This window comes from Botryllus schlosseri, chromosome 16, assembly GCF_051294905.1.
Source record: "Botryllus schlosseri isolate E-star chromosome 16, Bs_hap1, whole genome shotgun sequence".
In the NCBI taxonomy this organism is placed as follows: domain Eukaryota; kingdom Metazoa; phylum Chordata; class Ascidiacea; order Stolidobranchia; family Styelidae; genus Botryllus; species Botryllus schlosseri.
The window spans coordinates 21,481,508-21,498,701 of record NC_137251.1 but is presented as its reverse complement, the minus strand read 5'-3'; the positions used below and the strand labels follow the sequence as shown (position 1 = coordinate 21,498,701).

The 17,194-nt window shown below is 40.1% G+C and overlaps 3 protein-coding genes across 3 annotated transcripts in view; 2 read left to right on the top strand and 1 right to left on the bottom strand.

Moving 5' to 3' along the window:
• Positions 1 to 17,194, top strand: part of LOC145459356 (uncharacterized) — a 155,737-nt gene that overhangs the window by 36,771 nt on the left and 101,772 nt on the right. The gene's annotated exons all lie outside the window — the stretch shown is intronic.
• On the bottom strand, positions 4,415 to 6,440 carry LOC145459431 (caspase-2-like). Its single transcript, XM_080338068.1, has one exon. The coding sequence runs from the start codon at positions 6,057 to 6,059 to the stop codon at positions 5,223 to 5,225; it is 837 nt and encodes a 278-aa protein (XP_080194194.1). The 5' UTR covers positions 6,060 to 6,440; the 3' UTR covers positions 4,415 to 5,222.
• On the top strand, positions 11,432 to 12,958 carry LOC145458670 (uncharacterized). The gene is made up of 4 exons (XM_080337114.1): positions 11,432 to 11,489; positions 12,483 to 12,616; positions 12,670 to 12,778; positions 12,838 to 12,958. Exons 1-4 carry the CDS (start codon positions 11,432 to 11,434, stop codon positions 12,870 to 12,872), a joined length of 336 nt encoding a protein of 111 aa, XP_080193240.1. The 3' UTR covers positions 12,873 to 12,958.

Sequence of the window (17,194 nt, the reverse complement as noted above, 5' to 3'; positions counted from 1 at the left end):
GTTTAGTTAGATGCTAAAACTAACCAGGAATCCTTCCGTCAATGTCGTTTCATTTATTGCACTATTTTGAGGGTTCCAACCATCCCATATCGATATGCGTCTGCTATATCGTATGGTAATTGTCCGTAGGATCGTACATGTTTTTTTGGAAAGTATTTTCACAATTATGGCATGATTTTTACACAATGTTTTTATAGGCCTTTTTTTAAAAACAACGTTTAAAACATGTTTAAACCAAGTGTTTAAAACAACGTTTGTTTCAAATGCAACCCTATCTGGGAGGCTACGAACTAAAAACTACCAAATTATATTTTATGTATTATGTAAAATTGGCATTATTTACTTTAAAATTTTATTTGGCCGATAACAGACGGTAGGGTTTTAATTAGTATATTGGTATATGCATGTCTTATTTAACGGCCACTCACAAAGTAATAAGCTTATTTGTTGCACGAACTCCTTCATCACGTATAAAAGCGAAAATTACTTTGCAAGTGGACGTTACATAAGGTGCGAAAGCTTACAATATTTAAATTATTATCTTTGTATTAGCATAAAGAAATACATATTGCTTTTTTCACGTAATTCATACTCATATTACGTCATATACCGAGTTCTATCAATGCCTACTGGCCTACTTCCCATGTTGATACTCGAATATTAATCGATTGAACTGAAAGTCCTTTACTCAATTCACAATCGAATTAGCCAGGTACTCGATTTTTCTCTGCCCAAATAGACCGGTCACCTATATCACCAATATTGTGCCCTTAGTTAGTGGGATCTCACCCTAAGCACATTCACGTTGATTGTATTAATCGCCCATGCCCCGATTGTATAGGCCGATATAGCCTACCCAAGGCCATAATAATACTTTGTCAGCCCCCACCCCCAACATAGAATTAAAAACCGCGGTTTCATGATCTCCATAGAGTGTTCGACCGACCACGAGCCGTCCCTTCCTCTACGGGAAATTTCAACACCTATTAGCATCTAATTCACAAACACGCACATCCTCTCCGCAGCAAACTGAAACAGGTGGTATCCTATTCACGAACGAGCCGGAACTATAAGCAACGAATAACCCCGGACTTTCGGCTTACTGCACACCACAATCGCGAGTATTATCGGTCAAAAATTAGTCTTGATGTGTGTTCTTGCCACGCGAAATGAGTACTATACTTCGGGAATATCTCTTACAGACAGGGTTTGGACAGAAAGGATAGGATCTTTCCGCTGTAACTCCAATCAAATGAAAACAAGTGTTACAGGACTTTTGGTAATTCCGATAAGCGACGCCAAAATTACAATATTAATCAATTCTAAATAAACATATCTGGATAATGGAGATAAACGTATAGCCTATACTTGGAATTACCGTTTTTACGACCTTGTTCACAGAGAACCTTTGATAAAAGTTCATCTCCACCGTGACCAAATCCTTTCAGGGATTCACAAAATCCCAATTACTCACTTAGTTGAAGCATAAGTTAATATTACCCAAAACTTTCTACTTGATGTTGATTTACGAAATGATTTGGAAGCAACCATGCAAGCCCATTAGGGGTTTGGGCTGTGATAGTTACGGGCTCGAAAACAACTAATTGCCGACCATGCCTACCAAACCATTAGTGGCATTGCCAAATGAGCTACTTTCTGATGCTGTCTTCAAATGAGGACTGCGTAACAGGTTTTTAGTTTATATAATAGCTACCGCACTATTGGTTTTGTTAAATATAGGCGAAATGGCCGATATCATCCGCTTGGTAGTTGAAGTTCACAGGTGTAGCTAAGGTATACAGGACACGTTATTGCCTGCTGCGTTATTGCCTATGCGTGACATGATAATAATCAGTGTAGTATATCATTGCTCGTAATAAATAAATTTATTTTTCAGAAACTATAAAACATTTATATGGTCGCACGTCAAGTAATTTTGATGAACACTGGTTTAATAATATTGCTTAGAAGTCGTATTCGCTCAAATGTCACTAACGAACTCCACGAAATGAAAGTAGATCTATTTTTGGACGGTGATATCTCTGCTATTGATATTTTCGGCGGTTTTCAATATTTGCGGTCACCTCCACTCACCAGTTACGCTTTAGTGTTTTAAGCGACAAAGCACGTTTGGTATACGGCCGCCATTCAACCTTAATTAGGCGAAGAGATGTTGCCGGGAATCATATACATCTCAAATAGTTCGGATCAGCCGCATTGTTTAAGTACGTGATTGATGACTAGGCCTTTACCGCAACGAATCAACACTTTGTAAGCCTCCTGCAGAACGCTGATCACGTGTTCACGATGGTCACACGTCTCAGGTGAATTGGTGCACCAAAACAAGCAAATAAATGGTCCGTGACATCGGTCATCTCAATCTGGTTAACTGGAAGTTTGAGAAAAAGTATTAACTGTATGTTCGTATTTTCTTTTCTCTTTTGTTAACGCGACCTTGGATTCACGCGTTTGTTCACAAAAATTTATGAGCAACTGCCACGATCATTGGTTGTCTTCACGCGGGTCGTCACTATCAATCCTGTGACGTCTTAACTTTCATCAATAGACAGTGCTTACATAAAAACTTATACCGAATTTTATCGGAAGGATCACTTTTAAGGGTAGGATAGGAGGGATTAAGGTTAGGGGGAATGAAGAAACGGAAATAAAATCAGTAGTGGGTAATTAAGGGAAAAGGTTGGAAAGGGAAATAAGTTATCTCTATGTGTAATGTGGTAGATCTTTATTTTTATGATAGCGCGAAAATTTGAGTTTCCCAGAATACTTGCAGATTAGCGCAATCGTTCCGCAACTTCGAAAACATTAAGAACCGCTGGCCAATACGGTAAAGTATTGGATATCCGACGAAAATGTCAAACTCAATTATAGACACCCGTACTATTGCAACGAAGATCGTAATCGACCAGCTCTTCATACAGAAGACGCTGAAATTGATGCCGTCCTACGAACGTAATCAGTAAAGGGACACTGGTTCCAGTATGCCTAATGCGAAAGCAGATACAGTTCTCAAAGAAAATCGAAAGCCTTACATGAATATAACTAGGGTGCTATTAACATGGCCGCTACATATTAAATTAAACAACATGTTTCCCCATCTCTCGAAGATGCTACCATTGTGACTCATTTCTGCAAAAATGCGCTTTGCATATGTTTCCAAGGCAAGGTCAGTCTTAATTGATGTGTAACCAATCCCCTTTGATGCAACATCTCCCATTTCTATGCGCATACATTGTTTGCTATTTGACAATATTTTTATTTGGCAAGACAATAAATCTGTGTATCTCCCTGTAATATATGTGAAACAGTCTCCCTCAAGTTGATTTGATGATCATTGAAGAGTCACGCGTCTTTGCAAGCAGACGTGTGGTGTCGCAGCATTCTTAAATATTTCTGTCATAATATTCATACATTCTAACAATCAGACACAATATATAATGCGGAACAGAAGACACAAAGAGATAAAATGGTCCGTGACATCGGTCATCTCTATCTGGTTAACTGGAAGTTTGAGAAAAAGTATTAACTGTATGTTCGTATTTTCTTTTCTCTTTTGTTAACGCGACCTTGGATTCACGCGTTTGTTCACAAAAATTTATGAGCAACTGCCACGATCATTGGTTGTCTTCACGCGGGTCGTCACTATCAATCCTGTGACGTCTTAACTTTCATCAATAGACAGTGCTTACATAAAAACTTATACCGAATTTTATCGGAAGGATCACTTTTAAGGGTAGGATAGGAGGGATTAAGGTTAGGGGGAATGAAGAAACGGAAATAAAATCAGTAGTGGGTAATTAAGGGAAAAGGTTGGAAAGGGAAAAAAGTTATCTCTATATGTAATGTGGTAGATCTTTATTTTTATGATAGCGCGAAAATTTGAGTTTCCCAGAATACTTGCAGATTAGCGCAATCGTTCCGCAACTTCGAAAACATTAAGAACCGCTGGCCAATACGGTAAAGTATTGGATATCCGACGAAAATGTCAAACTCAATTATAGACACCCCTACTATTGCAACGAAGATCGTAATCGACCAGCTCTTAATACAGAAGACGCTGAAATTGATGCCGTCCTACGAACGTAATCAGTAAAGGGACACTGGTTCCAGTATGCATAATGCGAAAGCAGATACAGTTCTCAAAGAAAATCGAAAGCCTTACATGAATATAACCAGGGTCATATTAACATGGCCGCTACATATTGAATTAAACAACATGTTTCCCCATCTCTCAAGGATGCTACCATTGTGACTCACTTCTGCAAAAATGCGCTTTGCATATGTTTCCAAGGCAAGGTCAGTCTTAATTGATGTGTAACCAATCCCCTTTGATGCAACATCTCCCATTTCTGTGCGCATACATTGTTTGCTATTTGACAATATTTTTATTTGGCAAGACAATAAATCTGTGTATCTCCCTGTAATATATGTGAAACAGTCTCCCTCAAGTTGATTTGATGATCATTGAAGAGTCACGCGTCTTTGCAAGCAGACGTGTGGGGTCGCAGCATTCTTAAATATTTCTGTCATAATATTCATACATTCTAACAATCAGACACAATATATAATGCGGAACAGAAGACACAAAGAGATAGAATGAACATATAGAAGGATGTAGAAACGATCCAGTGCGACCAATCAATCTATTATTCCCGTGATTCTACTGGACGTTTTGCATAGTTGCTCTCTTTCTAAATGGTGCTTGAATCAACCATTATAAAGTGACAAAACAGATTCTCTGCCGGCAGAAAGAACATCTATACACTCTGGGAAAACTTCATTAGTGTTGTAATGTCATCCGGTTAATTTATTGCCAAATTTATTTATGTTATAGCCTACCCATTACCCATGGATATCTAGACTAGATCTAGTCTAGATATCCCTGGTTATACCGTATTTGCAGCGAGTCCGTATACTGCATTTGTCATTATTTCGTCCTAGAACGACAATATTCCATCCATATTTCGAATCGAATTTACTGACGTTCGCTCCTGATTATAATCAGTTTAAAAGCTTTCAGTGGAATAAATCTGGCAATATGACGTTGTTGTGATATAATGAAGCTTTGTCCGTGGAGAAATATTTGCAGTATGATATATTATTGTGACGTTATGCTATGCCTAGATGGCACCCTAGAGCTTCGAAAGACATTGATTGCGGTCGGTCTACATAGTCTAAAAACTCTAAGAGATCTCCAAATTTCTTCACAAGGACAACATGAGTTTCGCTGTCAAGGTTGATCGATATTCACTCATGCATTTCGCCCCCACGATACCCGGATCTCTCGGGGCCAACTCAACCTCTTTCTCGGAGATCCGCTTATTGACGATAGTCAACATGCTGGTAACGTCTTCATCATGGTGATACTTCCGGAACACATTCATCAATTCCTTAACTTTTTGCGTCGCGAACATAATCAACGTATCGCTTACTTCGGGCAGAGTTTCTGCTTGGTGAATGCCAGCCGACGCAGCCACTGATGCCTGTACTCCCTTATCGACGAGGTCACCACGACAGCATTGAAAGAAAAATAGCTTTGGAATCCCATGCAGTTTGATATTGTTGTTATCAAAATGTGACAGTATCTCATCGAACGAAACATCCTCTTCGTCCGTGCCTAATATTCGATCGCCACATATCCCGTGGGATAATATAAAAACGGCACAATATTGTTCTTCTCCAGTCAGTAGCTCTGAGAAGCCTTCGCACTCATTAAGGATACCTTCGGCGGTCAAATTCTTATTACTGAAAAAGTGTGTTTTGAAATATGATTTCCACATTTCTTCCAGGCTTTTGAGGTCTTTCTTGTGGCCCATCAACTTCCCAGATCGATCAAACTTATAGTTTGATATGACAAGGGTTTTAGGCTTTCCTGTTTTATCCGTATAGTATAGACTTGGATCTTTGTAACAGTCCGCGCCGTCACTTTCTGTTCTTGTTTCTGTCCGAGATTCATCATTGTCAGGGGAATCCTCAGCTCCTGTTCCCACCATAATTTGCCCGATAGTATTATTTTCCATGTTAATGGTAATTCCAGCCATTTTAGTCGAACGTTGGCAGAATTGTTTTGAGATTTAGTACCGATTTAGAAATTATTCGTACAACTCTAAAGCTAAAGTTGCAAATTGCAACTCCTAGACCGAAAAGACGCCCTGATAAACATTTTCAGAGTCAATAAATCGATTGCGTCGACACAATGAGTAAGTGAGTGAGATATATGACGATGCAAACCTCTGCAAGGTTCTAGAGATCGTGTGAATACGGACGTTTTTGAAAGGTTACATCTGAACTAGTGCGGGACGGATTGGCAAATTCTCTGGACCGAGTCCGATCCTGTTGCTTGTGTTCCCCGGCCCGACTCCGGTCCGACTCCGAGGCGGGATTCTTGAAATGGCCATCATCTGATAAAAAAAACTCCTATATCATCTAGCTAGCATTTCCTATTCCTATAGTAAACTATAGATTATACGACACGGGTTCAGGTTCTGTATTGAATATTGCAACAACAACAAACATAAATGATAATAAAAACTCAGTTTTGTATTAGTCACACAGATTTGTGTTGGCGGTTACTGGCGCTTAATTGTTAACAATCATGCTCATCAATAGCCTCAATAGCGATTATGGACATGTCAAAAAATTTCGATCTGACTCCGGCCGCATCAGAAAAAAATATGAATCCGGCTCCGGTCAAAAATTAAAAAGTCCGGCCGGATATCCAGTCCGGTTCCGGTCCATGCCCCGTTCGCTCAAATGTGAACGCGAACGTGGACACGAGCCTATGGCGTCACGTGACGTCATATAAATAATTCCATCCCTATACATTACCACACAGTACAAAATAGCCTACCTAGCGACAATTTGGGGCTCGTTACGCCGCAGTGCTGAAGTATGTTTAGTCTTTAAGAATCACCAAAGGTATTCTACTGGAACAATCAAATGTTATAATAATTCCATTAAAATCAATATATTCCGTCGCTTTGCCAACAATTTTGGAGACGGACTTTCAGCATTCCCGTGGCCACTTACTGGCCACGGATAATTTCGTGGCCGGCCACAGATATTCCGTGGCCGGCCATGAAAAGTGCTATTTTATGGCCGGCCATGGTGATTTTCATGGCCGGCCATGAAATTTCGGTATGGCCGGCCATGAAATTTCCATGGCCGGCCATGTCAAAATCATTCTCATGGCCGGCCATGGCTGAATTTCATGGCCGGCCATACCGATATTTCATGGCCGGCTGCAATATATCAAGTTAGTATTGATTGATAAGTACTGTACGTGACCCAATCGTGGTCAAATGTACGATCAATTATGTTCTGTTATGGGCGTACTGTAACTAGAGCTAGGCGTGGGCGAGAGTTTAGCTCAGTTTATAAGCATTTTCACCCGAAATACCAGAGGAATAGCGATACAATGAAACGATAGGAAGAAGTCGAAACGATCTGGCATAGTCTCTATATCAATTAGAAGCACACAAAATGATGTGAAGAATGCATTAAAAAGGGAGATATCCGTCAAATGAAACAGGAAATAATGACATAGAAAGCTAGAAGCAATGAAGACATATCAAACTGGTAACTGGTAAGTGTTGATTTGGATGCTTTTTTGTAGAAATAGCCCAAAATATGCGGCTGAGACTCGTCACAGCTAATCGTAAGCAACTGTATAGAATTGGAAAAAAACAATGTGTACCAAATATATGTCAGAAAATCTGTATAAGTTCTCCAAAAGCTGTGAAATTCACATGACATTGTGTGGCCGGCCACAGAACAGCTCGGAGCTCGCTGTGGCCGGTGCTTCCCCCGATCTGATATTGATTTTCTGCCATAAGATGTGCGCATTGTGCAGTTGCAATCGTATGTATGGTTGGTTATATTTTGTAAATATGCAAATGATCGATTAAACAATATGATCTTGATAATGTCCTTCATTTTTCAACCATGTTTATCGTTTATGATAAGTCTGCGATGAGAAGTTATACGTATATATTGGATCAGATGTAGTTCAAGGATGTAGGAGCAGTTTAAAATCTTTCGTGAATTGCCCTCGTGAATTTATGAATAATACAATACTGCACTGGAAAATTGTGTTACTTCACTGCAGATTTGTTTGATTTACGCTCAAGTGGACTCGACTATATACCACCTTGAATCAGGGCTTCGGAGCAGCCGTAAATTTGCATTGCTCCAGCTCCGGCTCCGGAGCTTTCTTCTATCATACATCAGCTCCGGCTCCAGCTCCGGAGCAGCATTATTATGGCTGCTCCGGCTCCAGCTCCGGCTCCGGCTCTGAAAACTATCGAAGGTGTCTGTCTATATCAGGGGTGAGCAACCCGCGGCCTGCGGGCCATATGTGGCCCGCGAGAAGGCTTTGAGTAGTCCGCGAGCTAATTTCCCATTATATTATCGAAATTATGTTATATTATCTTATCGAAATTGAATTGCTCAGATTGTGAACTCGCTAGGCCAACCAAAAATATGATTAGTCTGGCTGCGGCACTTGGGATGTTGATGATGGGACTAAGATATCAGTTTCGACGCATTGGCAGATCCAGGGTCCAGTCACATTTTTGGTAAATCGTCGTCTATTACAATAAACTAAAAAAGCACTCTACTCCGTGCCACAGCATTAAAATTCTGATGCGACGTTTAAACACTGGCCCTGTACTCATTGCCATTAGGCCATACAGCTCAATTCAATCTTCAAATGTGCGATTATTATTGAACTGTAACTGTAGTAAGGGCAAAATGGGCGGATATAACGACGTGATAAATAGAAATTCGATTTGTACCAAATGGCCTATGGTTTGACGCTCGATATTGGTGCGCTCGTTACCAGTCCATCCGGTGTTGATCAAGTTTATCGGAATAATATTTTCCCGTTGAAATGAATCGAATAATCGAAATAAACACTGTTTGTACATTTACAAGTTTACGAAACAGATGATTACAAATTGGAAATCGCGTATCAAATCTGTAGTTTGTCTCCAACATAGAATACCAACGGGTTTTGGCCTATACTCTTCTGTCATTGTCATCCCCTATTTAAGCTCGAAAATCCTTACTGGAGTGAATAACAATGATGCGCAGTAATGAATTGTACTCGCAATAACACTGTCCACTTTCGCGGCCCGACTAAGGGACCATCACGAAAAAACGAGTATTTGCTTATCCGATTCATAATAGCAACGATGAGATGGAATTTCTCGGCTCGTGCTCGTCATATCGAAATGTGCAACGAAATCACGTTTTTATAATCTCTCCCTTTTCGCGTAATACATAGTGATCATTATTTTCGAACCGTATACAATTGGCTAACATGGTTGTGCTGCGATGAAATTGCGGGTATGCCGAATACCCACAATATTGACAGGCATATGTCGCATACCGAGGTTCGGCTCTCATGTATGAAAATTGAACATTGAACATACGACTGCTCTACTATGAAATCCCCAGGAACATGGTTAGCGCCAAAGAGGAAAAGATTCTTGATTTGGCGAAGGTTTGCTGTTGAATTCGGTGAACTCGGCAGATATGGTTGAAGCATATATAATAGCATCTTATGAAATACGTCGGAGCCGGAGCTACCGCTCAAATAACTGGCTCCAGCTCCGGCTCCGGCTCCGGCTGAATTTTATATAGAGCTCCGGCTCCGGCTCCAGCTCCGGTAAAAATGCACGGCTCCGGGGCTCCGGCTCCGGGCTCCGGCTCCGGCTCCAAAGCCCTGCCTTGAATACATAATAATCTATATGTTTCATCGAGATACGGGAACGGTCAATATGCGGGCATTTAACCTGTTTCTCGTTTTCAGTACTAAATATCGTAATCACAGTACCCGAACGAAACAATTAGGGAATCAAAGAACAACGAATATGTGGAGATAACTCTTTTAAGTTCCAGAAAATCTGTGAAATCTACATCACATTCTGTGGCCGGCCACAGAACAGCTCGCGGCTCGCTGTGGCCGGTGCTTCCCCCGATCTGATATCTCTTTTCCAACAGTATGGGATATGTAGTTGCAAACAACTACGTAGTTTGTTATCGTTCGTATAGCTCAGGGGTTCTCAGCCCTTTCTTGGCCGTGGCCCATTTTCCAGTTTAAAAATGTGCTGTGGCCCACCTGATATCTTAGAGTCATAATCCTGTTTAATGCGTGATCATGGACAGCGCAGATATGCCTATTTCTCTAAAATATGTACTTTTTTCTCTAACTGATGATATTTAAATCTGGATCTCCCGGGTTATGAAATCGCGCGAAGCGCGAAAAAAAATTCAAGTGGAATAAATATCCTCCAACAAACGACCAACGAAATAATCTTGGGCCCCTTCGAGCTCCCCCAATTGGGGGTGAGGGTGCGGCAGTTACGGCGCTGGTAGATCTTAAGCTAAAACTCATAAGTAGATTATTTTCGTCAGCTGCTCCATTCGCGTCGCGAAACACAATAATCAGATCCCCGCACTGTGTGATTGGGACTTTAGTGATACTATTGTGGGGAATATTATAATCATTCTGGGCCAGCATCGAACAATTCATTGGTGAATGGGGTACTACAGAGAAGTGAAGAAAGATTTTTCAATCTGCATGATGTACTTCGTATGTCTTGTACCAAAACATCTGAAGTTCCGATGTCAGAATATTCAATCCAATGATAGGCCTACAATCAATTCCTATGACTCTTTCATTCTGTACAATGATTTGCAGGCCGGACATTTTAAACCGACTTCAAAGATTAATGCGCTCCGATAAATCCTTAATCCATCAAGATTCGTTGCGGTGGTGCAGTATACCTCCGCCAGAAGTTGCTAATAATTTGCAATTATGTATATTTTTAGCTTACAATAATACGGCCTGCCGCTGTACATCAATTGCACTTCATTGCATACCCCTTTCAACGGCATACGACATATGACCCTGCTGGAATACTTGGTCACTTCAGCATTATCTTCCAGTTATTATACGCTTGAAATTATTTTAGTTGCTGTCAGCCGTAGGTTGTCATGGCCAGTAGAAAAAGCCACCGTTTCTCCCTAACGTAACTTTTGATTTGTATATGCTGACTTCATACGTGCCACTACGTCTAATCAGAGTCGGATGAAAAGCATTATGCAGCCTACGTATAATTTGAAAATACGAATATATTTTTAGCGAATAACATAAGAAATATACCTAAACTTACATTAATTCTGAAATTTTCTAAATAGCTCTGTGGCCCACCTCAAAATGCTCTGTGGCCCACCAGTGGGCCATGGCCCATACCCTTTGAGAACCCCTGGTATAGCTGAATAGCTGTGTATTGCGTAATGCCGGGCTGATACAATCCTTCTTTTCTGTACCAGGTCTACGATAAGTGTGCGATATGAGGTTATATGCATGTCTATATCGGATGATCATCATCCTGCTGTATATACCATGTTCGCCACCATCAACCTCGACGGACCTGGCGTTAAAATTGTTGGAAGATGCGGGGGTAATCTAAAGTGCCCTGTGAATTGCGCTGACGAATTCATATGTAGTACATTACTGTACCGACACCTGGACTTAATTCATTGCAGATTTGCTGTATATGTAAGAGAGGACAAGGATTGTGATGCAGGTACGTAGCACTGGTTTATATTGGCAGGGTTCAAGCACATCTTTTGTTGTTTCCAGAAGTTTGCTTTCGATCTTTTTGTCCGATACCGTTGAGTTTCATTTTATTTTCAAATTCCAAGTTGAATATTGAAATCCAAATTATTGTTGGACATAATGTTGATGGATGAGCAGGGTAATTTGAATATTTCCCTCTTTGAATTCTTCTATTTAGGTGCTGTCCTTCCATGTCGTAATGAGTCGTGTACGAATGAAAGGGGTAAAAGTAAATGCCGAAAGTTTATCTAGATATATTCATTTCAGACAGGTAGCAGCGAGATGTACTTGGATTGCCAGTACTCCACGTTGTGGTGGTGTGATGGTAGATACCGTGGAACCCGTCACAAGAAATTGGAACGTAATTAACAATTTTGATAGAAACAATTTTTCTTCTCCGAATTAATCGATACAGAATATTTCCAGATTCATCAATCGTTGACTTGCTCCTTCATCACAGCGTTGCATGTCGTCAATGATTTTACTGGTTGGACTTATTTATGATAACAATACTAGAACGATACTTGCATCTACCTCGACTTCAAGTAACTGATGAATTGGATACAAAGATGGATAGGCCGATAATAGCTCGGTTTATAGATTCATCGGTCACACCAAGGAAAAGGGAAATATGATGAATGCCCTACAAGGAAGTGACTAGGGGCCTTACGGCTTATTGGTGTGTTCATAATTAAATCAAATGTATTTTTGGCAGGCGACTAACCGAAATTCAAAAACACTCTACTTATACGACCCCGTGGGCAATGGGGAACACTACCGAAGACGCTTGGAGCGTAATTGGAAGTAAGTAACTGAGATATTACTTATTGTTGAGACTCTGCATATCTCTATGCTCCCTGGGGATTCTGGAAGTACCATACAAATAGTTCTGCCACTGGGTGGGAAATCGTATCCAGGACTCATAGTCAACAGAATGACTCTTATGACTGCGGGGTCTTGGTATTGAAGGTAACTCAAAATTTCAAAAGACTCTTCATCTGTAATCGCAATTGCTGTTTCAGTTTGCCGAGCACTTTCTGAATGGTGACGAGGAATTCGACTTTTCTGCGAGCACTGAGGGTTGCCTTCAATATCGTCAGGCATTCGGGAACATGCTTTTAGATTTTACTGGTAAATTTGGGTATTATTTGGTTGGAAATTTAGCTTATTTATAGTTTCTTTTACCACAGAAAAGGACGTATTGCAGAGGAGACGCGTCGGGTAACGCCTCGAAATACATTCTACTGGTTTTCTTGATTCGTTAATCTGTGTATCAGACTAATAAAAGCAATTCGTTTGTATAATAATTGATTCCTTGTGTACAATACGTCAGTGCGGTGATAATCCGAAAGAGTTCATCTAACCGCCGTTTTAGCGATGGGGCGGCGTGGCTGGCAGTTCGCAATTATGATTTTATTTACTCTCCTTTATATGAAACTGGAATAGGAACGAACTTTCCGATGTAGAGCAGAATGATTTCAAGACAAGTGGACAAGTAGGTTTAAGGAACTTCTGTTTGGGTAGTAGCACTAGTAGAGTTTACATCGCTCCTCGCCGTAAATTTGTGATAGTCAGAGAGGATAAAATACATTTCTACAACGCATGCAGGAAAAGGGTAAATATGCGCCGAGCCAATGAAATTTTAGGCCCTTCCCGACGACATTGAGTAGTAGGTTTAGTGATATAATTTGATAACTGACGATATTCGTGTAATTATACTTCACAAACCAATCCGACGCAGTGCAAATAGAGATGATCTGCTTCAGATAGTCACAGTGGTTGAAAGACGATAGTTTCAATCAATCTAGACGAGCAAAGATCATTAAAGAGCTTCTTAGAAGTACAGAACTTCAATATGATATTCAAAAATCATAAACTGGCCACGAACCTGTGGCCGGCCACGATGAATCATTATGGCCGGCCATGAAATTCGCTGTGGCCGGCCACGAAATACCGCTTTTCCATGGCCAACCACAAAAATTTCGTGGCCGGCCACAGAAAAATCTGTGGCCTGTAAGTGGCCACGGGAAAGCTGAGACCCCTACTGCAATTTTGACGACGGCTTGGAAGGGAATATAAGATTACGCCTTGAAGGTATAGGCTAGACTGGACAGTGGACATGGTATAGGGCTAGGCATTATCAGACTATTGCTACGTTGACCTTGATAAGAGTGAAAATCCGGTTTCTATAGTAGCTACTCGTTGCCTTTTAAACAAAAGGTATTTTACAACACCGTGTTTAAACATGCTTTAGATTTAGACAGTGTTTTAAAAAATGCCTTTAAAAACTAATTATTTTCAGACGCTATATAATTATGCCATAATTGTGTAATTACTTCGGAAAAAAACACGTGGTATGAGCCTACGGAAGATTTTCGCCCGACATATTCGACGTATACGCGATATGGAATGGTTGGAACCCACGACATCGTCGTCGGTTCAACAGTTATTGCACGTAGATATAGATGTTAATTGGGGCGGAGTGGGTGTTCTGATGATGATGATCGCCCACTGTTAAAATGCTGCATAACGATGTAGTCCTGATTAAAGATATTTTTGGTCCGTTTATGAAAGGGTGGGAAGCCTTTTTCGTCAAGGGAGTCATATTCACGCTATATTTCCAATTGACAATGTCAACCCACTGTGATGTCACAATTAAAGATTCGTGACGTCACGGTCAAACAACGGCACTTTTTAAACACGTTTGTTTTAAATTGACATTTGTTTCAAATACAAATCTACGGTAGCCAACCCCCAATCGGATGAATTTGGTTATATGATACAATAAAGATATCAAATCAAGATAAGATCCCGTACGCCTGCTACATTTTTTACATTAGACAGCGATGCATTCTTTATATGTTTGATTGGTTGTATATAGCGTATTTAGTTCTTGCTATGGTATGATTGCTGGCAAAGCTCACAGAAAAGAGTCACTAAACATTCACAAACGGAAAACTGAATATTTCGAACTCTCTAACAAAGGAAATAATTTGTGAAATTGACAAGGTCCATGCTCGTTTAGTGCTGAATTTCTTTTTCATGATGCCAACGCCATGCGGAGGGGACCCGACGTTGAAATGCGAATAATTACAAGCAGATTTTATATAAACATGAAACATTTTAGTATATGAAAACGGTTCACTGTGCAGAACCTATCAAGGCTCCTTTGCGACCGCGAACCTTCAAATTTCTGAGGTTCGCACACCGAACGATAGCCTCACGTCCACATCATCTTCAATAGCTGTCACATAAACTCGTGGATAAGATCAATGTTGAAATTGCGATCCAGCAAACGCATTGCAAGATATAAACAGTCGTGCACGATTGCTGAACAATGAACATATCCGACAACACAGCCATGGATCTTGAATGACGAGTCTTAGGCTATTAATTTGGAAGTTGTAAAAAGGTTAAATTAATTTATGTGATTAGTACGGCCATTTTTATATGACCTTAAAAAATCAAATATATGACTTTATTTTTTGGAAAATATGACTTTATATGACTTTATGTGAAAATCGTGTATTTTTACATGTAACCAACTCATGGAACTGACGAGTAAAGCATTCACAACATCACAGTTGCAGAAAATGCTTGTTGGAGAACAGAGGAACGGGTCGTTCTTGTTTCAATCCATTTCTTATGCTTGACTGTTGCAAGATCCTGATCAACAAATAAACATTTCTCATGCTTCACAACGGGGCATGGGGCAACAGGGCAGTTTCTCTGTAGGGGAGATTTTGAAGTCCTTAAATTCAGTTACAATAGCTTTGACTTTCGCTGCATTCGATTCTCTCACTTTTGGCATGCTGAACCAGATATTTTCGCTATGTCTAAGCATCTTATGTATAAACTTGAGGTGAACCGTATATATAGAATTGTTATGTTCATCAGTTTGTTACTAGTTGTACAGTATTTGCACATTAGTAGACCATGACTGAGCTTTTTAGCTTGCCTACCCAGTAGCCTACCCATTGATTGAACTTCAAATGACGTCCCACAGAAGTAAAACAAATTTTGTAGCAACATGATGCAATATGTGACCACATAATGCACTGTGTGACCTCACAGGTCTGTGACTGTAATGTTATGTATGCTAACCTTATAGTTTGACTTCGTTCAATCAGAAATTGCCTTACTTACTTAGTGCTTAATTGGTTCACTGCTTAAATTGGCCCTTATTATTTAAATTAAAGCATACAACAATATGACTTTATAACTCAAATATGACCTAACCAGGAAAATATGACTTTATATGACTTTATAAGTTTCTTAATATACCCCATAGGGATGCGGTTTTTACGTTAAAATCGATTGCACGACTTACTGATGCATAGAAAAAAATATGACTTTAATGACTTTAAATGGCCCTAGTGATTAGGATATAGATGATGTAGCGGCGCTTGTATAGATCGATATACCTTCTAAACCTGGTGAGAAACGCGCTACATGTCAGTCGAGTGAAATTTACTTATACAGTTTTTATCAATGTTTTCTACAAATGACGGGGCTGATACGATGAAACTTCTTAATCTCCGGTTCGCCAAATATATTATTGTTGGGGTTCGGCGGTCCGCAGCACTTATTTTGATATTTTGCCCATCCGCAAGGTCTAAAAGGCTGAGACCCACTGGTCTGGAGTTCAAATTCAAGAACTTATTAAAAGGCTATTTTCGAAGCATAAAGTTTCCAAACATTACCAAATAAATTACAGCTAGGAATATATCGTAACTGAAAGCTCAAATTTCTACGTAATATTTTATTGGCACCTCTGGGACTCGAGAGATCGCATTGCATTGATGTAGTTGTTGTTTGTGATATTCATGGTGTTTACTACTACAATGGTCATTTAGACCAGGCCGATATTCTTCATTGTGATTCCTTATGCTGTTCCTTCCGATTTGTAGATCGGCCCACTTCTAGGCCTTTCAAGACACTGCTTATACACACGGAACGGATAACGAAGAGGAACCTAGATAAACCGCAAGCAGGGAACCGTAGGGATTCTGCTGTCGGTAAGAAGTTAAGTTTTGTTCGTCTGATTATTCTAGCAATCAAATATTCATGTTTCGAAATTTGTATAGTAATCGATGTAATATCAAACGATAAACATCATTGAAATAAAATCTTCCACCCGAGTTTACTTTCCATGCACCTTCAACGCTTGCTTACTTGCCAGTACGACACTTGGCGCATGCTGCAGTCGAGACTAGAACTCACGACCAGTAGTGCCGCAGCGGTGGCTTTAACCAACTGATGTGTTAACTCGGCTTGCACTTCATTCTTGTTATTGTCGGGAACCCTTCTGAACTAAAATACTGACTCACGCGATCCATCGGCTATTCCCGCTGATTTGGCCTTTAATAAGCTGATTTGATGGCGTGGGAATGGTTTTTACTCTATTCCAGGGGTGGGCAAACTACGGGCCGCCAGAGTCTAAAGAAACTTATTAAAATATTGATTAGATGACACTAATAATCGAATCATCGCAGGGACTTGAGTAAACTTAAACCAGGAAAATTCTAGGACATTGGATCTAAAACT

Coding starts and splice junctions, on each gene's coding strand:
- LOC145459431 (XM_080338068.1), bottom strand. CDS start 6,059: ATGGCTGGAATTACCATTAACATGGAAAATAATACTATCGGGCAAATT.
- LOC145458670 (XM_080337114.1), top strand. CDS start 11,432: ATGTTCGCCACCATCAACCTCGACGGACCTGGCGTTAAAATTGTTGGA. Junction 11,490..12,482: donor AATTGTTGGAAGATGCGGGG/GTAATCTAAAGT, acceptor CTTATTGTTGAG/ACTCTGCATATCTCTATGCT. Junction 12,779..12,837: donor CATGCTTTTAGATTTTACTG/GTAAATTTGGGT, acceptor CTTTTACCACAG/AAAAGGACGTATTGCAGAGG.